General features: G+C 50.7%; 2 protein-coding genes across 2 annotated transcripts in view; one reads left to right on the top strand and one right to left on the bottom strand.

Annotated features, from left to right (window-relative positions):
- Positions 1-24,971, top strand: part of ADARB2 (adenosine deaminase RNA specific B2 (inactive)) — a 509,391-nt gene that overhangs the window by 156,952 nt on the left and 327,468 nt on the right. The gene's annotated exons all lie outside the window — the stretch shown is intronic.
- LOC117082041 overlaps positions 11,503-24,971 on the bottom strand; it is a 28,611-nt gene continuing 15,142 nt past the window's right edge. The window contains exon 2 of the mRNA XM_033208519.1: positions 11,503-11,867. Coding sequence (XP_033064410.1) covers positions 11,598-11,867 — 270 coding nt within the window. The 3' untranslated portion in view covers positions 11,503-11,597. The remainder of the gene's footprint in view (positions 11,868-24,971) is intronic.

The raw sequence follows: 24,971 nt of genomic DNA, 5'->3' as shown, positions 1-24,971 counted from the left end.
TGTCTACTCACCTGCACACTCACTTGCCTGCTCACCAGCACACTCACCTCCACGCTCACCTGCACACCCATCTGCCTGCTCACCTTCACACTCACCTGTCCACTCACCTCCATGCTCACCTTCACACTCACCTGCACGCTCACCTGTCCACTCACCTGCACACTTGTCTGCCTACTCACCTGCAAGCTCACCAGCACACTTACCTCCATGCTCACCTGCCCACTCACCAGCACACTCACCTGTCCACTCACCTGCACACTCATCTGCCTGCTCACCTGCACGCTCACCTCTGCAACCAAAGGAAATGAGGAGATGAAAGAATGAGTCCTGATACCCACGTATCTGGCTTCATAGCTCCTCAAGAACTGCAGCTGCCACAATATCCACAATTCTCACTCATTTGCAGCAGAAAAACATTTCAAATCCCAGGGGTGATTTTGCTTTGAACAACTCTGCACTGTTTCTCTGTTTGACTTCCTAAATTTATAATGAGAAAATATCACAGAAAGCAAACATGATTGAAATAAACTATAGTATCAGGCATCAAGCCCTATGCAAATATTTTCGTGAAATTGTAAACAAAACCTGTCATACAGGCTTTTTTTAATAAAAAAAATAGTAAAAATGATCAAAAGTTACACTTCTGAAAGTGTACAGTGTGATCCCAGTTTTCCACTGCAGGCAAGCGTGTGTCTCCTTTGCTGGATGGCAGATGTTCAAATGCAAGGTCTTCAAGAAGAGACTTTAGAGTGGGCTTTCTTTTAACTGTACCTTAATTCTGAGTGCATTAAAAATCATTCTTAGAAACTCTGATTCTTTCACATCACTCAATATGTATTTATCAGAATAAATATTTATTAGGATAAATAAATGGAATCAATTCAATTCCATGAAACTGGAAGACCCAATAACAGGTTTTATCTGGGAGGCAGGAGACCCTAAAGCCCAGTGGGTGTTTGCCCTGAGTTCCGCGCTGGCCAGACTATGCTCTCAGATGATTGGAGCAGCAGCCTCTTCTGCACCTGTCTCTCAAGTCCTCCAGCGGTTTCCAGGGTGCAGGCTCCCATCCTCCTGAAAGTTTCCAGCATGCAGTGTTCTCTCTGCGACCCCACTCAGGTCCAGAGCTCCCCTGTCCCTGTGGGTTCCTATCTGCCCCGTCCTCCCTGCCACTAGGATAACCAGCCCCCATGCCTTTCCTAAGCACTCGCAGGGCTCACTTTGGTCTTTCCCCTGTCAGAATCCCCATCTTCTTCCATAGCTGTGCCCTCCCGGCTCACCCATTGCTGTGCCAGGCCAGGGGGCATAAGATTCTCTGGTGAGAGAAATGATGTAAGACGCCCATGTGATCCAAGGCAAAAATATGTGCTTCAGGCCAGGCGCAGTGGCTCACACCTGTAATCCCAGCACTTTGGGAGGCCAAGGTGGGTGGATCATGAGGTCAGGAGATGGAAACCATCCTGGCTGACACGGTGAAACCCCATCTCTACTAAAAATACAAAAAATTAGCCAGGCGTGGTGGCGGGCGCCTGTAGTCCCAGCTACTCGGGAGGCTGAGGCAGGAGAATGGCAGGAACCCGGGAGGCGGAGCTTGCAGTGAGCTGAGATTGCACCACTGCACTCCAGCCTGGGCGACAGAGTGAGACTCCATCTCAAAAAAAACCAAAACCAAGCAGCGCCAAATGCTGCCATTCTTTTAGGATGTCATTTATAAGACAGTCTTGAGCATAATATCATAGTATTTTGATGCAGTATTGCATTTTTTAAAAAATGATATTTTAGAAAATAACTTCTATGTGTCTAGAGTACGAAGGCAAAAAATGATGAAATTTATGGCCAATTAAACCCTAAAATGATTTTAAGATATGACAAATGGCTGCATTTAATTTCTGAAAAGGAGATAGGTGCGAAAGTAGAAATGCTTACTTCCTGAGGCCTCCTCCTCTGCAGCTCATCAGAATGGAATTTAAAAATAAAATTAGAAGCTGAAAAATAGCCTGAGTCAGAATCCAGAGGCAACCTTTGCTGACCTCGTTAGGTGTTGGGTAAACTAGCCACGCTCCCTCTGGGAACGAGAGACGACTGTGCCCCAGCTGCCTGGCCTCTCTACACACCAGGAGGCTCACGTGCTGCTCAGGTGCCGCAGGCTGGGGGTTCCTGACACAGGGGCAAGAAACAGCAAAGCAGCAGCCACTGCTGGAGTTTGTGGAGGCCACTGGGCACATTCAGGATCCAGTGTGCACTCTCTCTCTCTCTCTCTCCCCCCGTCCCACCACCTTCTCATTTGATCACTGTCTCTCTCTCTGTCTCTGTCCCTCTCCTTATATCTCTCTCTCTCTGATTCTCTGTCTCTGTCCCTCTCTTTATATCTCTGTCTCTGTTCCTCTGTCTCTGTATGTCTGTCTCTGTCCCTCTTTATATCTCTCTGTCTCTCTGTTTCTCTCTATCTCTGTCCTGCTCTGTCTCTGCCTCTCTGTGTCTCTCTCTCGCCATCTCACCTCACCTTCTAACTTCTAGCATCTCCTGTCTCAGATCCTTCCAGGTCATCATAGAAATCATCACTTATTCACCTGGGGAACTGAACTAGCCACAGAGGCACAAGACAAATGGGGGATTCTGCCATGTGTGTTTTGTCCATTTAACCCATATACATATTTATATTTATATATATATCAGTTTAGATTCAAAAGTCAGCATTTCAGGAGTTGGGTCCAGTGTCAGTGACTCAGACCTGCTTACCTTTCCAAGGGCCTGGTCTCCAAACTCCTTAGGAAACGGTGACACCGTTAACTCCATGTGAAGACATCCAGCTTTCTTTCCTTCCTTCCTTCCTTCCTTCCTCCCTCCCTTCCTCCCTTCCTCACTTCCTCTCTTTTTTCTTTCCCCCTCCCCTCCCCTCCCCTCCCTCCCTTCCTCTCTCTCTCTCTTTCTTTCTTTCTCTTTCATCATTTTGGTATTTTTTAAACCATTACCTTGGCAAATAGTCTTTTATGAAAATCACAGACTTCTGGGCTACACTTCACATGGGCAGGTTGACTGGTGAGAAGTTCGGTTGTGGGGAGCTGTGTCTGCGGAGATGCCCCTGCAGCTGGACTGTGTGTTCACGGAGGCCTCTGGAGCTGGACCGTGTGTTCACTGAGGCCTCTGCAGCTGGACTGTCAGGGCTGCTTTTCTGTGCTGCTGGTGCAGGAGCGCTTCCTTCCCTGCCTCCTCCCTGCTGAGTGTTTCCTGGCAGCTGTGGTCCTGGGCTCCATCTAGACGGATATAGGACACCAGGCAGAGTTAGGACCGCGGAGGCCTGGCCAAGCCTCTGTTGAAATGCCTCGGCTGTGTCAAGGGTTCCCCAGTAGCGGCTCAGGCCCTGCGAGGTGACACCATTCCCCGGGCGGTTTGCGCTGCACCATCTCTCGCTGGTCACTGAGATGATCCAGTCTTCTTCAGCTGCTTTTCTTGTGAAACTATTTAAGTTTCCTGTGAGTTAGAGAGAATGGCAGCCGCTGCTGTGTGACACGAGTTCCCAAGAATCGAGCTGCTCCAGGCGGGTGATGCCATGCCATCAACGGTGTCTCTGAGCTGCTCCCGCAGGCAGGAGGCAAAGGGCACCCCGAGGAGTCAGGATCAGATCCGGGGCCTGTCTGGCTGCTAAACACCTTGGCCTTGAGTGAGGCATGTAACCTTCCATTCCTCAGTTTCCCATTCCTTCAATAAACGCTCTTTGAGCCCCTGCTGTGTGCATGGCAGTGGAGGAATCATTGTGAGGAAGATAGTGGTGAGGAAGAGAGGATAAAAGAGGGTCTGCCTCCAAGACACCGAGCATCAGAAGCCTTGAAGTCGGTAGTGCCCTGGTAGGGCTGCGGGGACGTCCAGGCAGAGCTAAGAGGCACAAGCACAAAGGCCCCATGCCTGGCCATCCGGCACGAGGCCCCCTGGCAGGGGCTGACCATCCTTTCCTTTTCTCTTCAGAGTGGGGGCAGTTTGCTTTGGGTCCTGAGAGATGGATGGAAGGATTGTGGCCACTGAGGGTCCCCTGGCCTGGGAGAGTGGGAGGGACACGCCTGGGATGTGAGTCTCGGGCAGGGTGCAGAGACCCATGCTAAAGCCAACACCCACAGCTGCATCCAGGCAGGGCCAGCACCACCCACCCCACCGCACTGGGTTCACGCCTCCGAGTTCAAAGCACGTTGGGAGAGAGAGCATCTAGAAAGCAACAGGTCAGCTCAGGCTTCTTGGAAAAGGACTTGGAGTGGACGGGCGGGTTTCCAAAAGACCAGACTCCAATCTTCCAAATGCGCAGGCATCAGTGTGAGCAGGTCTGCTTCTCGGTGGGGGTGGGGGGAGGACCCACAGACTTCCTCTGAGCATCACAGGGACCCCCAGTCACCCTCAGCCTCACCCACACAGGTGCCCACTGGCCTTCCTACTGTTCGTCCTTCGCTCTCCAAATGTCCACTATTCTAAGTCTGCTCAGAAGTCTAAACTAAAGACAATACAATTAAGCATTCTTACTTACTTTGTATTTCTAAAACCCCAGGGTTTTTATTTTCCTTCCTGACAGGTGTATTGTATATTTATACCTCTTCATTTCTGATCTTCCTATTAATTTTAAGTCAATTATAGTGACATTATTTTCTGTTCATAAAAATTGCTTTAGCTAGATGTTAAAATTTTAAAGAATGTAGATATATGGAAGCACACATTTAAGAAAGGAACATATACATGCATGGAATTTCACAGTTAAAATGGTTATATGTAGATATACAGGATATATAGAAAAGTTAAAACAGGGTATGTAAACTAAACAGTGTGTAATTCAACCTCCAGTTTAGAATGCAATCACCACATCTAACAAAGTGACACAAATTTTTTAACTAATGATTTGAGTTGCAATTTCTCTCATTGAATCTGCCATCTGCTATTAGAAAATATACATCACTGAATCACATACAATTGTTCTACTGAAAAATGAATGCTTCTTTTCTCCCCACAGTAACCACTAAAACGCTGTCCATTATTTCCAAATTACTCTCTCGTGTGCACAGCTATTGAGGGAAAGGAATTAGGATTTCATGGTACCTGGTCTTTAGAGTAGCAACTTGGGAAAACAAATTAGAATTGCTAACAAAAGAGAAAAAAGAACAATTTCTTGGTACCATTCTTTAAAGGAGACACATGTTTAGACTGAAAATATGAATCCGTTTCTAAACCAGGACCCTGTTAAGTGGGCAAGGGGGGTGCTAGCAGAAATTACATGGTCCAGGGGACAGAAGCTGGGTCTGTCCCTGGCAAATCCAGCAACTGCTAACCCTAGGTATGTGAAATGAGAGTGAAACCTTCACAGGAAGTAAACCATCTTACAAACAACTACAAAATAGTTTCAGCTAGACACACACACGCTCACTGTACACAGAAGAGTTTTGTTTTGTTTGCTACACTGAGCTCAACCTAGAGAAGCAACCACGAGAAAAGTATCAAGATCTCTTAACTCTGTCCTTCTCAGACCAGCCCACATGATGGAGGGCTCTGCGATCCTGGCTTCCTTTGCTTGCAGAGTTAAGCTGAGACGGTGATGACTGATAGGGTGGGGCACAGAGTTACAGGCAGGCCCAGAGCAGGCAATGCTGCCTGCCGCGGAGAGTCACGTGAACACACCGAACCTCCAAGACAGATGACCAAAATGTCCCTTCTCTCCAGGAATCTTCTTCGGATAAAATACTCATCCCTAATACTTTCTAGAAGTAAGTGTCTTTGACATACCACAAATACAGTGTATAGTCAGCCTGGACAAATCGTGGAAAACAGGAGGGAAAAAACAAAGCTGCTTGCCCTCACTCGACAGAGTAAGGTAAATTATTCTAGGTGGCCAAATTATAGTATTCAAATTCTCTCTTGTCCTGGGTGGCAGAAGTTAGATGACTTTCAAAAATGCTCCCTAATGCTTCTAAGGCCCCTAAGAGATTGGCCCAGTTCCCTGCTGCCTCCCCTCAGCCTCTTCTCCTCTTGTAGACACTTGCAGTTCCATTTCAGAAATTCCAAGTATATCTGTGGATCTAAAAAGATAGACAGCACCAGAGAAGAGGGCGTGCTTAGAGAAGGGCAAGGAGAGGTATAACATTACATGCATACCCACATATTTACAGTGGTTCATGAAGACGCATTCAATCTGTGTTGCAGGCAAGGATTATTCCGGGAATTAGATTAAAACAGAAAAAGACACAAGAAGAAGCTTCATATAAAGAAACCAGAATAATGCACATAAATAGATTCAAAGTCATAGATTGAGAGATATAAAGATGATGATGTGGCAAATTATAGACCAGAGTGCAATGAGAGGTCCAGAACCTAAAATGTTCTCAAGCAAACTTCACAGAAGACCTGGTGCCAGAGTAATCAGAAGGACAGGAATGGTATCACTCCAGGTGAGGAGAGTGGAGAGCCCTGCGCGGGAGGGAGGGAAAGGCGTCAGCGCTGCTGCACGTCAGCCCCCAGGCCAGGTGGGAGGCAGGTCTGCGGCCAAGGGCAGAGCTGAACCGCTGGAGGAGACATTGCTCAAATTCTCTAGAAGTTGGATGAATTGAGATCACGGGAATCTTGAATTCACCCTGCTGCCCACGGACCCTAAGAGCTGTTAAGGCAAAAGGCTTCCCTATTATTACAAAGCTCTGGGTTTGTTTTAAAGGCAGAAACAATAATAATAATAATAAAGATAATAAAAGTAAAATCGAATGTCCTATAGAGACAGGGAGTGCTCTCTCTTCCTCATGGCAGCGCTCTGTCTGTTCCATAAACTGGCGCGATTGTATTCGTGACTTTATATTCATTCAACAAAATTTCATCAATGGCCTCTTAATATTTAAGTGGCCAAGGAGGATAAGAAGACGATTACGCTAAGCTATAGCCAGGATCAAGCATCTCATGTGGGAGATGGATGCAGGAGGTCATATGGGGGGGATGCAGGGACACACGTGAGCACCGTAGGGCAATCACCTTCTCACCATAGGCAGATCTGAAGGGGGTGGGAGATCTGGTGGGGAGGATGCAGGGACACAGGTCAGCACCTTAGGGGGACCACGTTCTCACCACGGACAGCCCTAAAGGGTGCGGGAGGTCACGTGAGGAGGACTCAGGGACTCACGTCAGCACCTTAGGGAGACCACGTTCTCACCCTGGAAAGCTCAAAGGGTGCGGGAGGTCACCTGGGGTCACAAGGACACAGGTCAGCACCTTAGCGGGACCACGTTCTCACCATGGACAGCTCAAAGGGTGCGGGAGGTCACGTGCGGAGGACTCAGGGACTCATGTCAGCACCTTAGGGAGACCACGTTCTCACCCTAGACAGTGCTGCAGGGTGCGGGGGCTCAGCATGGGAAGCACTTTTTTCTGGCTGAGAGATTAAGGAAACACTTGTTGAAGGAGCAATTGAACAAGAGGAAGAACAGTAATAACAACTTCAATCATATTTCTTGAGTCTCTGTCACGAGGGACACCACTGTTACCGGCATTGTCTCCAGCCCACGTGGTGGCCTCCCCGCACCCCTGCAAGGGCAAGGGCCTGACCTTGGCTGTCCTACTGTAGAACGTGAGGCAAAGAGAAGTGGAGTGGCCTGCCCATCACGGCAAGCTGATAACTGGCAGAACTGTGATTTGAATTCAAGACTAGCCCAGTGCCGAGGGCCAGGCTCCAGGAAGTATTCCAGTTGGGGGAGCGCCATTCTCCTTTTTAGGAATATTCACTGGCACCTACTCTGTGCTAGGCCTCATCACAGATGCCGGAGATAAATGAGCGACTGCAGGTAGTAACTGCTATGTACTGAGGAGTTCCAGGGAGACAGCTCGTGAGTGCACCGTGTGTACCTGACATGCTGTACTGAGGAGTTCCAGGGAGACAGCTCATGAGTGCACCACGTGTACCTGACATGCTGTACTGAGGAGTTCCAGGGAGACAGCTCGTGAGGGCACCGCGTGTACCTGACATGCTGTACTGAGGAGTTCCAGGGAGACAGGTCGTGAGCTAGGTGCTGTTGTCTCACACTTGAGGAGCAGGTTCAGAAATGCTGGGAACCTTTTCCCCTGTCCCAGTGATGGAGGGAGGCTTGTAACTAGGTGGGTCTGATGGCAGAGCCCCCATCCTAACCTCTGTGTCCTGTGACTTTTTGAGACAGAAAGGTCTCTCCCCTCCAGAAAGGAAGACTCTCTCCCTGACAGAAAGAAACGGCGGCTGCACGAGTGATGAGGGCCTCGTGTGATGGGGGCTGGGAGGGACATGGATTGGCAGCATGAGCTGAACACGCTGGCAGGAGCTGCCCAGTCTGGGGCCTCGGTGTAGACAGATGACTGGCCACAGTCCCTGGGAGGCTGCGTCTGCTCCCACATCCTCGGTTCCTGACCCTGCCTGCCTACCCGGGCGAGAGTGCGGCTTTTTCTGCCTTCCCTGGCTTCCCTGACTCCAGTCTTACAATTGCCTGGACTTTCCAGGACTGCCAGACTCTCCAGCTTTGCTAGAGGGGAACTCTCCAATCCAACCCACCCCTCGTGTGCTCACGCGTGCGAGACGACCCAGGGTGCCCCTCGTGTGCTCACGCGTGCGAGACGACCCAGGGTGCCCCTCGTGTGCTCACGCGTGCGAGACGACCCAGGGTGCTCGAGGTGTTTGAAATGCGTCCTTCTCGTCTGACTTTCTGCTGCGTGTGATGGTGAAAGGAGTTGGTAAACTCTTGCTGCTCTACTAAAACGATTGTGGTTTTGATCAAATCATGTTTCTAATTAATCACTCCTGACCTGTTGGCAGGAACAAGGGAGAAAGCAGATCCCATTCTTTTTTCAAGGCTGCGTTTCAGGAACAGGCTTCAGTTGGGGGCGTCCAGAAAAACACAAACATTTGGCTCTGTTTTCTTTTCAGGAATTTTTAGAGAAATGCGTTAGGCAGCTGACTAGTCTGAGAATCTTAGCGTTTGCTAGGTAAGTAATCCAACTTGGCCTCAGAGGGAGAAAATCTCCCGTCTTAACCTTTGTCCTAGATTTGAAAGTAGGTTGTGTACACTGACAGTTTTCACCTGCCGTCCATGCAGTGGGATTCCTCACTTGCGCAGATCTGATGCAGAGCCCACGGTCCTTTAACAATCAGAAGCCCGCTGCCCCCCGGGGGTGAGGACACACCTCTGAGGCGCCGCCTATCTCTAGCGATGATGAGAATGTCACTGCAGCGTGGCCTCCTTTTTAGCAACTGTTTTTCCTTGCTTAGTCCTTTCATTTTTACTTCCTGCTCCAAGATGAAAAGACCTGTCAAATCTACAGAAAACCCTATGAAATTTCTTAAAATGTCTAAAATCATCAGTCAACCCAGGGCAGGACTGTGGAGTTGCTGAGCGAGGCGTTTCGTTTTCTGGTGTGATTCTAGCCCTGTTCCTCCACCGCTGACCTCAGCACCACCCCCCCCTCACTGGCACAGGCTCCTCCTGACCTTCTTGTGTCAAAATCTGAACTAGGATCTGCTCGTCAGTACCTGTCCCCTGTCACGGTCAGCTTAATTGCCACATCTCCAGAGGACATCTGTCCTTTGAGCCAAGCTGGTGGTGAAAGGAAAGTCCCCTTCTCGGGGCCCAGGTCTCCACCCAGTGGACCGGCCTCCGGAGGACCCTCCCCTGGGGTTGTGGCCTGAGTCACCTGCAGGATCTTCGAGAGACTCTGACCTCACCACACACGTTAGCGTTTTGGGACCCTTGACACCTTGTCGGGGACAGCACCAAGAGCCAGCGATCACAGCCCTTATCAGACAAAACGGATATCCACACTGCAACACGATCTGTTCAGCTCTTTCCTCTCCGACAGCAATGTGCATTTCCGTAAAAGCAGCAGAGTCCTGCGTGGGGAGAAGCAAGTAGCCGGCATTTATCTTGGAAACCACATGATTCTCTCCTGTGGTTGGATTTGACAGTCCCTGCAGCTGAAGTGCATCAGGGTCTTAAAGCCTCACGTGGATGTGGGCGTGGACAGTCTCAGCACTGGGGATGTGATTGGGTCTTAAAGCCTCACGTGGATGTGGGCGTGGAAGTCTCAGCACTGGGGATGTGACTGAGAGACTTTACTTGCTTTTCCCAAGCCTCAAAAGCAGTGCCAGACACAGACACCAGACGCACAGGTGCCAGGCTTTGAGTCCAAACGTGAACAAACCAGCCAAGTGTTGGTTCTCACGGAACATAAACATCCGTGGACTAAACAGTAACACAGGCATGTTATGCTGGGACACGGTCACAGCTGTGAAGAAAAATAAGGCAAGATGAGCACCCACGAAGGGGGGCAGAGGTGGGATGCAGATTTCGATGGGGCACGCAGGGTCTCTCCGGGGAGACGGCGCCCAGGCACACCCTGGGCATGGGAAGGATGGAGCCATGAGGGTTCCAGAGGCAGGGGGTCCAGAAAGCTTCTTTCTTCTTTCCTCTGTCCCATCGGTGCCTGGAAGTCATACTCACTGCTGGGCCTGGGGTGACGCCACTGAGACTGGGACCTCAGCTGTTTGCAGCTGCTTTCAAAGGAGGGTGGGGAATGTGTCAGCTGCAGGTGCTGGAAGAACATGGATTTTTTTTTTTTTTTCTGAGATAGGGTCTCCCTTTGCTATGCAGGCCGGAGTGTAGTAGTGCAATCTCGGCTCACTGCAAACTCCGCCTCCCAGGTTCAAACGATTCTCATGCCTCAGCCTCCAGAGTACCTGGGATTACAGATGCCCGCCACTACACCCGGCTAATTTTTTTTTTTTTTTTTTTTTTTTTGTATTTTGTATTTGAGATGGGGTTTCACCACATTGGCCAGGCTGGTCTCAAACTCCTAGCCTCAGATGATCCACTCGAGTGGGCCTCCCAAAGTACTGGGATTACAGGCGTAAGCCACTACACCTGGCCTGGATGTTCTTTTGATAAAATAAACAAGTATGGGCAACAGCTCAGAATTAGGAAGGTGAAGGACTGTTGGAGGCTTTGATGAGCCTGGAAATTGCAAAATAGCTGCCTGGAAAAACAGAATTATAAATTAACCAAGAAATGTGCTGGATTGGCGGGAAGCATGGGGCATGTTGGAGGCCTGTGACTATGAATTTTAGGTGGCTTCAGGTGGCAGGGTTTGCTGCTTCCCTCCAGCCAGGTTTCAAGAGCAAAAGTACAGCCCTGAGACGGGTTGAGAGCTGGAGCTGCAGGGTCAAGGTCACTCCCAGGTCCAGGTGCACTTGACAGAGCAGGGACAAGCAAGAGCCCAGCGCAAAGGGGAGGACGGGGCGTCAGACGAGAGCAAAGATCGGGGTGCCGTGGACTGGACACAGTAGCTGGGTAAAGATGGGAGCACAGTGGACTGGACATGGTGACTGGGCAAAGATGGGGCGCCGTGGACTGGACACCTGAAACTGAGGAAACGGGAAGGAAAGAGGTGCCCTCAGACAGTGGGATGCCCTGAGAAGGAGCGGGTTTTAGTGATGACCGCAGAACTCAAGAAGAAAAGTGAGATGCAGGACAAGATTCCTGTAGGTGAAAATCATCTGAATTAAAGACCAAGTTATTACCTTCATAAATATTGAGGTCACCAAAAATAATGATAGGAGTAGGGGGTCAAAAGAGGCCTCATTCAGGTACCAAAGCTTCCCCCACAAGGAGGGGTTGTGCAGAAAATCTGTGGCGGAGCGAGTGTCTGCAGAATATGCTTCTGGGGACAGGGCTCTGGTCGGGGGCAGGAAGGCCTGGGGTCTTCCTGGGTGCCGGCTGGCTTCCACACAACTCTGTTGACATAAGCAGTGGGGTGGATGTGCCCTCCGGTCTCGGTTTGCTGGGGTCTGGTTGCAGCCGGGCTACTCCGAGCGCCAGGTGAGAACGGGCGTCAGGGCATCTCGACAGCTGCAGAAGGGACAGAAAAGCAAATACTCTGGCCCTCCCCAGACCATGGGGTCAACATCCCCACTTAATAAGACCCCAGGTGACTCGAATGCACAGTGAAGTTTGCGAAGCACCAGCAGGGAGTAAGAGGGAAGGGAATATTTAGAGAAAAAGAGGAAGAAAGACGTAGAGTGTTTTGGCTGGCAGGACTCCGGAATCGGCACGGGGTAGGGTTGGGAATCGCTTCACCAAGAAAAGTGGAAGCACAAATCCAAGATTTCCTACATAATGCATCTACCCCTTCCTCTTATAGAACCCTCTCAAGCAAAAAGATGTGTTCCCAGTAAAAAAAAAAAAAAAAAAAAAAAAAAAAAAAGGCCAGGCGCAGTGGCTCACGCCTGTAATCCCAGCACTTTGGGGGTCTGAGGCGGGCAGATCACGAGGTCAGGAGATGGAGACCATCCTGGCTAACACGGTGAAACCCCATCTCTACTAAAAATACAAAAAATTAGCCGGGCGTGGTGGTGGGCGCCTATAGTCCCAGCTACTCGGGAGGCTGAAGCAGGAGAATGGCGGGAACCCGGGAGGCAGAGCTTGCAGTGAACCGATACTGTGCCACTGCACTCCAGCCTGGGCGACAGAGCAAGACTCCATCAAAAAAATAGAAGAAGAAGAAAAAGAAGAAGAAGGCCTGCTGTTTGAGAGGAAGGCTTTCTTTGAAGGTGTTCTTGGTGGGGTAAAGAGGGAAGGAAGCCCCGGGGCCCCGAAGCCGTGTCCTGTTTCCCAGCCACGGGATGGTGCCCCCTCATCCTGGGAATTTCGTCACTTGAGCATCGTATTAAACAGTGTAAGGAATTGAAGGATTCCAGACCCTAATCTCTAAGAGCTGACCCTCTAAGAGCTGACAATTCAGAATGTTTGAAATATAGACAAAGAAAAACACAATTTCTTATTTTCAAATGTTTTCCCCATTCTTTCATTAACATGCACAACATCCATGTTTTCATTTTTTTGTTTTGTTTTTTTGAGACAGAGCCTCACTCTGTCACCTAGGCTGGAGTACAGTGGTGCGATCTCGGCTCACTGTAACCTCCACCTCCAGGATTCAAGCAATTCTCTTGCCTCAGCCTCCCGAGTAGCTGGAGTTACAGGCACACCACCACACCTGGCTAATTTTTGTATTTTTAGCAGAGATGGGGTTTCACCATGTTGGCCAGGCTGGTCTCGAACTCCTGACCTCAGATGATCCACCCACCTCAGCCTCTCAAAGTGCTGGCATTACAGGCGTGAGCCACCATATCCAGCCCGTCTGTGTTTTCATAAGGCCTCAGCTCTGCCTTGTAGTCTCGCATACTCGACACAGGGACACAGTTTCTTAATCAAGACCTGGCCCATTCTTCAGTTTTGACAAGAGCACGCTCATGGTCCCTGCAGTCAAACCTCTCTTTCTGCAAAGAAGCACAGGGCGTGAATTCTCTGAAACTTCATTAGCCCCCACTTCTCTTACGAAGGATGATCGAGCCTCAAACTGTATTTAAGATATATGTCTTTTCAATTATTAAAAAGTCAAAAAATAACAGATGCTTGTGAGGTTGCAGAGAAAAGGAAACACTTATTGGCTGTTGGTAGAAACGTAAATTAGCTCAGCTACTGTGGGAAGCGATTTGGAGATTTCTCAAAGAACTTAAAACAGCTGCCATTTGACCCAGCCATCCCATTACTGGGATACATATCCTAAAGAAAGTAAATCATTCTACCAAAAAGATAACATGCACTCCTGTGTTCATTCACAATAGCAAAGCCATGAAATCAACCTAGGTGTCCATCAGTGGTGAACTGGATAAAGGAAATGTGGTACATTTACACCATGGAACACTATGCAGCCGTAAAAAAAGAATGAAATCGTGTCCTTTGCAAAAATATGGATGCCTCCAGAGGCCATTATCCTAAGAAAATTAATTCAGAAACAGAAAAACAAACAGTGCACGTTCTGACCCGTAAGCGGGAGGTGAACGTTGGATACTTGCAGATGTAAGTGGGAGGTGAACGTCGGATACTCGTGGACATAAAGATGGGAGCAATGGACCGTGGGAGGGGCAGGGGGACAGGGTTGAAAAACGATTCAGTACTACGCTCACTACCTGGGGTACGAGATCATTCATATCCCAAACCTCAGCATCATGCAGTATAGCGTGGCAACAACCTGCACACTTACCTCCTGAACCCACAATACAAGTTGAAATTAAATGTTTAAAAATACCTTTTTAGTAGTGTAAACAAAGCTATCCTAGAAATAAGAGGCAAGACAGGCCCAGGACACACATGTTGCTTGAAATCGGAAAGGACCTACTGATGTCCACAATAACTGAAGTACCGTTGGGGGCTGTGAAGGCAGGAGAATGAAGAGAAGCCATCTGTGTCCTGAAGTCACCTCCCCCGGGGGAAGAAAGTTGTGCTTCAGTGTCACCAGCAGAACTTGGGGGTGCTGGTTGGGGGACAGTGGAGACCAGGGCAGAGATTCTTGGTGTGTTTTTAAGTGAAGTTTTAATCTCCAGCATATACCAAGGAAGAGACAGCATTCATCGATGGTTCTGTGAGAGCCCAACCTTGAGAACAAAATGACTCTGTGCATTTAAACCAGAGGGAATTTAATCCTAGGAGGTGATTCCGTGGCCAGGGAAGGATTAGGAGCCCCAAGAAAACAGCCAGGAGTGAGCAAGCCACAGACCCACCCCTGCCCCAGGCTGGGTGGATGCTGGAGAGCTGAGCAGCTGAGTAAGAAGCCCAGAGCCCAGAGCACAGGCCACCCGGAGACGAAACCTGGGCCCTGCCCTGCAGACGGGTTGGGGGAAGAGAAATAGGGCCCCTGAGATGAGCCTGGAGGACCTGGGCGGGGACTCAGACCCCAGATTCTGTCTCTGCCCTAGGCTGCGGGACCCAGGTCTCCTGCCAGGACAGAGCAGAGCTGAGCGCGGGGGCAGGTTCCGACTGCACGGCCTCCGCCAGCCGACCTTACAGGCCGGTTTGCAGGCCTCCTCTGCTGATTTGTGTCATTTTAGAATTCTGCCAGTTCTAAGAGAGCCTGGACTTCCTTTACAGGTGAGAGGCGCGGGGCTCGTGTTTGGGGCGATGGGAAATGCGTTTCCCCGTGTGCGGGTGTGGCCTCTGTAGCTCGTTATTCCTGCCACGGTCGCTGTGCTTAGAAGAGCACAGGCCTTTCCTGCCTGCGCTCCAAACGCCTTCTTTACTCTTCACCTACTCTGGCAGTGCTCTCAAAAGCATGTATTTTTAGGCTTCTGGGTAGAAAGGACTGTGGTTCCTCTGGGAATAACCTGTTGGAAATCAAACAGAGAAGAAGCCGGGATGTTTCTGAACAATGCCAAGACGGAGCCAGCCTCCTCCAGTCCATCAGAGCGTCGCATTCCTTTGATTTCTGTTTCGACGGTGGAAGCTGCATCCTTCCTTTGAGACCCGCGAGAATCTCCTCTGATTAAAGGGTCTTCTTGCTTTCCGTGGAGGCCTCTTCCTGGGAGCAGGCCAAGCGTTTCAGTGAGAGGTCAGGTGCCTCTCGCGCTGCTGAAGCCGCCAGAATCCACTGCCTGCCTCCTCCGTGCCAGTTCCCAGAAGGTGCCCAGTGCCAGAGGAGTTTGAACCTGATCCAAAATGCGTGCACCATGTAGCTTGGGAAAATTCAGCAATTAAAAGCAGCTAAAACTAAGCAATTTATGACTTACAGATGTCAATTTATGACAGAAATCACTGCATATATTGTACCAGCAAAGTGACATTTATTTGGTAATTAATGATTAAAACAGTCATTTCCCAATGTTATGAGCCACCTGGTGTCTGGTGGCATTCAGAGATGGCGGTGCCGGCCCAGGCTGCGAGGACGCAGTGCTCCCGGCAGTGGGGCAGGGTCTCTGGCAGGAAGCTCCGGGTGACACTGCTCTCCCCCCATGTCCCAGGATGTTCCCACAGTGACTTGGCACAGACTGTGGGGGTGACACACAGTTTCTGCCTCAAAATTCCTGACAAACGTTTGCTGAATGAGTGACTACATGGATTAATTAAGGGTTCCATTCCACAGGAGGTAAACACCAAAACATACAGAAACTCTAGGTCAATAAAATACCTGCCAAGACCAGAAGGATCCATTCCACTTCCGCCAGGGGTGAGTGTCCGGCAGGACCAGGCCAGAGGAAGGCGCTCTCTGACCCCAGGGCTGCTCTTCACGCCCTTCTCCCCCTTCCCTCCCTCCTCCTGGCCCCAGTAGATGTGTTGATTGAGTGTTCCCTGAATCTGACCTTGGCAGCCCCTCGCCAAGTGCCAGGCAGGATGGCTGCCCATGTTCTCTGGAGCCACTGTGGGGTGAACACACAGATCCTGCTCCCTCTGGCCCCACTGGGGCAAGCACTGGGGCTGTGCCTCCCACTTCACTCACTCTCAAAAGGGCATCGCCCATGGGTCTGCAGGCATTTCACACCCCTAGTTCCCCAAGGACAGAGCCCCAAACTGGCCAGAGAGGAAGGAGAGTGCAGTGAGAGCCCAAGGTTGTATCCACTTACACAGCGCGGGCCACAGCTGCCCTGAAGTGCCCTGAAGTCCACGAGCTGCAAAAGAAAGGCTCCTGGCCACAGACCTCCCGCCATGGGCATCTGGGGGCTGCAGAGCCATCTGCTCAGAGTGGGAGTGGCCAGGAGCAGCCTTTAACCCCTGATTGATAGTGACTTGCTGGCACAATTGGGACTGGATGGTTCCGTGATCGGCTACAAGGGAGGAGGCTCAGGCCACGTGCGGAAGGAGGGCTTGGCCAGAGCCCATGTGCTCCACGCAGGAGGCCACCTAGAGCCCCTCAGCCTCACTCACGTCACTCCGCCCCACTGGGGTGGGCACACTGCCCCTCCTGAGGCCAGGACTCTCTGTCCGCAGCATAAGGGCCAAGCAGTCCCATTCTCTCTGCCTTTCCCAGCACGTTCTGACAAGCCCAGCTCAGCCCTCACTTCTCAGAACGCCCATCTACTTGGTACCTTGTGTCCTGGAGACATTCACAGCCAGACGCTGGACAGGACCTTTGATTGGCCGTCGCTGGACCTGGGGCCCATTGGCACCAGAGGGGCAGGAAGGGAGGCTTTCAGGAACCAATCCCCAGGCCCTGGGTGCCTCAGGTGCTTCCTCCGTTTTCTTGTTTTATTTCTGGGCTATCATGTAAGATATCATTGGAAGAAAGACCTTAAAATTATTTTATTTTTGCTTTAAAAATAATGAAAGTTTTACCAGTTCTACAATAGAGGGATGGCAGGAAGGGCGGGCAGAGGGACAGCCACCCAGGTGGGGAAGGTGTGAGGCCTGCTCCTGGCAGCGCAGTCCTGTCAGACTTGAGCCTGCCTCTTTTGCATCTTCTGGATCATTGAGAAATTGTCTGGGTAAAGGTGAGAAGGACTTTACCACTGTGGCAGCCTGAACAACGCATATTCCTCTCTTAAGCAAGTGGAGAATAATTCAGTCGGTCCCTATAAGTTTCCTGGGGCTGGCCTAGTACCACAGCCCCGGTGGCTTCAATAATAGACATTCACGTTGTCACAGTCATAGAGGCTGGAAACCCGAGATCACGGTGTCCATGGGCCTGGTTCCTCCTGAGGCCTCTCCATGGCTTGCAGACAGCGTCTTCTCCCTGTGTCCTCACAGAGTCCTCCCTCTGTGTGTGTCTGTGTCGTCATCTGCTCTTCTTATAAGGACACCAGGCAGGTTGGACCAGGGTCCAGTCATATGACTTCATTTATCTTCATTAGCTCTGTAAGGACACCATCTCCAAACACTGTCACCTCCTGACCATCTCCAAACACTGTCACCTTCTGACCGTCTCCAAATACTGTCACCTTCTGACTGTTTCCAAACACTGTCACCTTCTGAAGTCCTGGGAGTCAGGGTTTGCACGTGTGAATTTTGACGGGGCTCAATGCAGCCCAGAACAGCACCTTTTCTGCTGTTCTTTTTATTTGAAAAGCACAGTGCACCGTAAGTCTCTCAATTCCGCACGACTCATCCTATTGTAGCACAAACAGGGCTCGTACGGCGGCCTGGGAAGAGCGGGGACCGTGAGGCGGAGACTGCGTTCTGGATCTACCATCTCTTCACCTTCACTCTTGTCAAATTACTAAGCACTCGGTGTTGCAGTTTTCTTGTCTATACAACTGAGGTATCTACTGGTCTCTAAATCCCTTCTAGCTCCCACGACTCTAACAAATCCCAAAATCAGATCCTTTCACTCCAAAACCATGAGACTGCATTACACTAAAACCTCTCCAGGGTCAGGCTGTGTGGCCGCGACCTCCGTGAAGGGGCCTGAGGCTCATGCCTTTTGTGTCTCCAGTAAATAGTGGTAAATTGGTCCATGTGGGCCGTCGACTTTAATCAACTAGAGAGCGTCATTAGCTGCAAAAATGCGTTGACTCATATTCCTTGGTTTTCAAAGACCTATGGTGGCTCTGAGGTTTCCAGAGCCAGCACAATCAGTGCAATTACACTGAGACTCTCCAAAGAATGAGCTTTCTCAGAAAATAGCTGCTGTTCACCGTGTCAGGCCAAAGGTGCTCTAGGAAGGCATGGTACTTTGAGGTTAGCACTTCCAGGAAATTCAGAGAGAACAAAGCAACAAGGAGGTGCTTAAAAATGTGATCAGAGGCCCAGAGAGGAAAACAAACCAAATGTAGTTGTGTGTTTGCCGCGTACAGTGGAGCGGGTGGTCGGGCGGCCTGCAGCGGGGAGGGGTTCCAGGTGTGGGCTGTGGTGTGGGGAGCAGGGACCCCATTTCTCAGAGCCTATTGGAGAGAGGGAAAAATCTCTTTGGCCCTGCTGGGTGTGGGGAAGACTTTGTTTGTCTGTCTTTGTGTGTTTACTTTTCAGTCCCTGGTAGCCTCTTATAAACAATACAGTGTGTTGTGTTTTGGGGGGGATTCCCTCTACTGGAAGCTTGTAGTGCATATTAAGAGAAACTCAAGGCTTGCTGGATGGGCACGGGGAGCTCCATCTAATCTCATGCTGCAGACCCAGCACCCAGGAGAGGGGGTGAGAGGCTCTGCTGGCTGCCGTCCGTCTGAGGTCGCAGTTGCCTGGAAGGAAGGGTCTGGGGTTGTTCCCACGCTTGAGCACGAACTGGATCATCTCTCTGGGCTCCCTGTGATATCTCCTCCCTTTCCAGGACATCGGTTTTGGAGTCTAGAGAATGGAGATAATGGGTTTGGCCAACTCCATGACAATGGGGAGGAAGAGTGAAGAGCTCTGCGTTGCATTTGCCTCTTATTTAAACTGTTTGACCATGGGTGGGTCTCAGAGGAAGAATAGGAGGAAGAATTAGCACAATCAGGACAAATCCATGCCACTGGGTGGAAACACCAGCCCTGGGCACCCTGCTTGCCCCTGCGCCCTCCTCCCGTCTCCCTCCTTCCTTCCTGCATTTCTCCCACAAATACACCTTTGAAATAATCAAATGACAAGGATGAATCACAATCCATCCACTCCCGCGGCTTTCGGGAAAAAAACTCCTCGTGTCCCTGCTAAACAGAGACAGTCGAATTTTTTTGAGGAAACTTGTTTGCCTGCTGAGTCCCAACTTATACACTCGGTCATGTCTGCTCCATGCCCCTCCCCATCCGTCTTTCAGTGAGAGAGGAGGGGAGCCCTAGCTCCACGCCCCACCCCACTCCACCTTTCAGTGAGAGAGGAGGGGAGCCCCAGCTCCACGTCCCACCCCATCCGTCTTTCAGTGAGAGAGGAGGGGAGCCCCAGCTCCACCCCCCACCCCACTCCACCTTTCAGTGAGAGAGGAGGGGAGCCCCCAGCTCCACGTCCCACCCCACTCCACTTTTCAGTGAGAGAGGAGGGGACCCCACCAGCTAAAGTGCTTCCTCCCTAGTGTTTTGAACTCCGTGTACCAGACCCCAGCCTCTGCTCCCACCCTGTGCTGAAACCCAGCTGCAGTTCTCAGACGTCTTCAGATTCAGACTCTCCCTCTATCATCTTCTAGTTGGCAACTCAACAAGCTTAATTCAAGAATAATGACAAACCAACACCTCTCTCCCCCTCCCCTGTGGCCTAGCCAGATCCCCTTAACAGCCCACCTTCGTTCCCACCAGGCCTGCCTCAGCCCCTCACACTCTGGCCACTCACTTGTCCCTTTTAATAAAACTGTGAGCCCAGGTCACACAATAACTCTCCCCAGCCTCCTAACTTGCCTGGCGTCATGTGATACCATTAGCCAACCTCCCTTGAGTGTAGTAGTTTCTGTGTAGCCTCTGCCGACTTTTTCTCTTCCTGTTTTTTTCTGTCAGTGCCAGTTTCTCTTTCTCTCCTTATCCTAGACCCTTACTCCCCCTACACTTGCTGAACTGCAGTTCACATCTGTGGCTTCAATTGTAACCCAGGCATTTTTCAAATCGGACCCTCTGGTGAGGCTTTATTCGCCCTGCTCACTGCCTCCAGGGTGTCCTGGCTGGGCTATCTCACTGGCCGCCCCAGATTCAAAGTCTGTGAAACTATTTGTCCTCACTGTCTCTGGACCTACACAGTGTATTCACCATGTCAGTGAAGGGGTCTTTGGCTACACCGGGGTCCCCAAAACCACCCTCTGGCTCTATACTCACTGCACTCACTGGGTGAGGCTGGCACACCAGCAGCCACTGTTTAACATTGTGAAAGTCCACAGATTGTCACCAGCAAAGGGAAGGGAGTCTGGGTGACAACAAGGAGGATCCAGGCATGTGCCTCCAGGTGTCCTTCCCCAGTTAATTGTGGAAATGGGCTCAGTTCCCCCAGAAATTATGGTGACAATATGTACAACGTCGCCAGCTGGAAAACTCACCTGAGTCTTGGTGTCCAAGGTTCAACCGGGAAACTTACCTGAGCTTCGGTGTCCAAGGTTCAGCCGGGAGAGCTTACCTGAGTCTCCGGGTCCAAGGTTTTTATTGAAGATCAGTCACTTAGGGAGGCAGCATCTGTGTGACAGACCATAGCGGCTCAGACTCCAGCCTCCTAGAGGGAAGAGAGAAATCCTCTATAATTCCATCATTAAAATAAACTATCTGGTCTGTCCAAGGTTCAGCCGGGAGAGCTTACCTGAGTCTCCGGGTCCAAGGTTTTTACTGAAGATCAGTCACTTTGGGAGGCAGCATCTGTTGACAGACCACAGCGGCTCAGACTCCAGCCTTCCAGAGGGAAGAGAGAAATTCTCTATAATTCCATCATTAAAATAAACTATCTGGTCAAGCAAGTACCATGTGGCCCGAATCCTCAGGCACACGAAACACTATGACCAGGCAAGGCCTTCCCAGGCCTATCAGGGGCCTGACCAACAGCTCTGCCCTGAGTCTTGGCTCTGGCCTCCAAAGATGAGTCCTGCAATGAAAAACCAATGCCTCGCCCCCTCCCCACAGTGCATACACCTGTGCAGCCTCTCCCCGCCCACACAGTTCGTACACCTGCGCAGCCTCTCACTCCCCCCACCCTACAGTGGATACACCTGCGCAGCCTCACGCCCCACCCTACAGTGGATACACCTGCACAGCCTCACACCCCACCCTACAGTGGATACACCTACACAGCCTCACACCCCACCCTACAGTGGATACACCTGCGCAGCCTCTTGCTCCACCCTACAGTGGATACACCTGCACAGCCTCACACCCCACCCTACAGTGGATACACCTGCGCAGCCTCTTGCTCCACCCTACAGTGGATACACCTGCACAGCCTGTTGCCCAGTTTCCCCAGAGGCAATGCCGTCGCCTGCACTGCTATGCACACATGGTGGGGACCGAAACACCACGATATCTTATCTTAGGTCCTGTGTCTGTGTAGCCAAGGCCTCCCACCCATGTCCCGCTCTCGATGAATGGCTTCTGTCTGTTCCTGCTGGGCTGAGTTTACTGTGTCTGTTCCTAACATGCAGTGCTCACTGAGTTGTTCACCCTTTCCCCAAAACCAGCGAGTGTGTTCACACTTCACAGACCCTCCCTTCCTGGCAGCCCTGCCTCCAGCCAGCCCTCATTGAGTTCCCGCCTTGCCTGGCATTAGCTGATGGATGCGGAGGGTTTATCTGGCTGTGCAGGGAGTCATTTGTCAGGGCCTTCTATCAGAATGTTATCAGGAGACCGGTAATGTGTTCCGCAGTCTTTCGACCTCCTGGTGTTGTTTTCACCCTTCGCCCAGCTGTGATCTCCTAAACACCATTACCATCCTCTGGCCCAGATGTGGACTTTCTGCAAAGGCTTTAGCATCTGCCTTAAGGGACAAGAGATGCCTGGTACAGGGTGGCACTCTTGTCTCAGATGAGACCCAGGACACACACAGAGTTGCTGCCCGGTCTCCAGTGACTTGCAGTGAGAGCGTTGTGATTGGAGAGCCATAGTGTCCCCAGGTTGTGTCCCCAGCTCCTCACTATTTCTCGTCAAAGTCAGGAGCAGGACAGACAGGCAGACTTTTTCACTGCGAGTTGCAGGTAGTAATTTTAGAGCTGGTCAACAGTGGTAACAGAAGCACAGGAGAGCCTTCCCACCCAGTGGAGGCCGGTCTATAAGTGCAGGAACCTGTTGCCAAAACAGCAGGGATTTGACCTACATCCTGCTGTGCTCCACACAGAAAGCCAATCACTGAGACAACGAGTATTGCTGACACAGAGGAGAGGAGAGCTCAGTCTCAAATCCATCTCCCTGACAGACTAAAATCGGGAGTTTACGTAGCAGGGAAGAAATGTGTGGGAAAACAGGAACCAGGGAGAGTTAGGAGGGGCCATCGGTCAACAGGCGGCAGGCAGGTGGTTGCAAAGGCAGTCAAGGCAGGCAAGGGGCTGGTGTCTTGTTGTTCCGATGCAGTGATCTGGTGAGTTTCAGCTCCTTGGTGTTTTTTTTTTTTTTAAAGGACTGAGAGTCATTTCCTGAGGAAGAAACTCAGATAAAACAAACATAATTTTCAAGCTTTACAACCAGAAGGGTTCATTTCTCTGTTCATATCAAAAAGCTATGAGGCTGTTGAGTCAGTTTGAAATCCGTGCTCCCTGCAGCCTCCCTCATCCTGCCCACTAGCACCGGCCATTCTGCTGACTGCTCCCAACACTAGAGTGTGCAGGGCACTGACTATGTGCCCCGTGCACCCTCACTGTGCTTCTGCCTCTGCTGACCTTGGGGTTTCCTTGTTGCTTTTCATGGAGTGTAGTGCAGTCAGCAGAGGCCCCTCCGCCACCCCTGCCAAGGCTGTCCACACCCATGAACAGGTAATACCCCTCAGCTGCTAAGGCCACAGCATTCCCAGAGCTCTACGAGGTCCCTTCCTGGCTAACAGAGGCCATCATGCTTAAGAGAAGGGGAGGAAGGGGAGGAAAAATTCAGGGGAGAGACAAAATTCGCACAGTCAAGGTCACTGCCCAGGGAAGCTCACTGAAACTCTCTTCTAACTTTGTGGACGAGGAAATCCATTCTCTTTTCTGTTCTACTTGTTTTTCTGTATCTTATATCCCAAAGAATTTATTGTTTATGATTACAAACATCCCCCAAATGTTCAGATCACACTGATTTTAATTATTTTGAACTATCTTTAAACATAAGAAAGATAGAAAATGGAAGTGAAGTGCAAAATGTAGATAGTCTTCCAGAGAAGGACGCTGGTGTGAATTGCACCCACTGCATCTGGTTCTGAAAATATTCCCTAGTGGGATCAATACTCGTTAGGAAGCGTGGAGCCATGGCTGCACCGGGCTACACACTCTTCAGAATGAAGTGACACCGCACAACACAAAGGCTCAAATTGCCAAGGCCAGGCCGGGCGCGGTGGCTCAAGCCTGTAATCCCAGCACTTTGGGAGGCCGAGGCGGGCGGATCACGAGGTCAGGAGATCGAGACCATCCTGGCTAACACGGTGAAACCCCGTCTCTACTAAAAATACAAAAAACTAGCCGGGCACGGTGGCGGGCGCCTGTAGTCCCAGCTACTCGGAGGCTGAGGCGGGAGAATGGCGTGAACCCGGGAGGCGGAGCTTGCAGTGAGCCGAGATCGCGCCACTGCACTCCAGCCTGGGCGACACAGCGAGACTCCGTCTCAAAAAAAAAAAAAAAATTGCCAAGGCCAACAGCTATGAGACGGGTGGAGAGATGGAGCTGGTATTTCAACTCCCAATACTGGGTGCTCAGTAAAAGTCAGTTCACCAAGCCTACCAAACTTCCCAGGGACCATTCACATTCCTGCTGCAAGGGATGTGTGTGTGTGTACTTTGCAATTACAGACTTCACATATTATGTAGACTTCACCTAATATGTAGACTTCATATATAATGTAGACACTTTGCATTATATAGACAATAGGTATTTTGTTTACTTGACATATTACACACTCTTTACATATCATATATACCCTACATGTTATATAGACTTTATGTGGTATGTACACTTGACGTAACACTTGTAATTTACATATTATATACACTTTATTATGTGTACTTTACATACTACATACGTTTCACACTGTATGCACACATTACACATCGCGTAGGCGATACACGCCTCCTAGATGTAAGAGCAGAGTCTGTACCTGTGCATCCATTCCCACCCCTTTACCTCCTGTCCAGGCCCCGGCATTATCCTCCTGCCATGACTTGCTGTGCCTAGCCCCAACAGAGCCTTCTCCAACCCTGTAGACCCTGCCCTGATGACTCCAGCTGGGTCCTCTGGAACCCAGAAGGGTGGTCCCTCAGGCGAGCAGCTAGTCCACGTCCTGTGTGAAAAGCCACAGCCCCCCAAGCCTGATCCTGAAAAGCCTGCCCTCGGCCAAGGAGTGGAGCTGCCCATCAGAGCCCCCCAAGGCAGCACACAGCCCAACACTTCACACCCCTGGGGGTTTCATGCTGCGGCCCACCAGGCGGTGACCTATGGGAGGGGCTGTGGCCACTCACCAGCCGATGCCCTGGAAACTCAGCAGCCCTCGTGCCACCTGCCCCAGGCCAGGCTCACCCCACTGCCCTCTCAGACTCTGGTGTTGCTTTCAGTATTCACATAACAACAGCATGGGGTTTCATGACCGTCCTGAGCAGGGCCCAGAGAATCTACCCGGGATGGCTCTACTCCACGGTCAGGAAAACACGTGG

This window comes from Trachypithecus francoisi, unplaced genomic scaffold (genome assembly GCF_009764315.1).
Source record: "Trachypithecus francoisi isolate TF-2019V2 unplaced genomic scaffold, Tfra_2.0 Lachesis_group9, whole genome shotgun sequence".
NCBI lineage: Eukaryota > Metazoa > Chordata > Mammalia > Primates > Cercopithecidae > Trachypithecus > Trachypithecus francoisi.
Note: the sequence above shows the minus strand (reverse complement) of the source record. Positions and strands in the feature narration are given on the sequence as shown.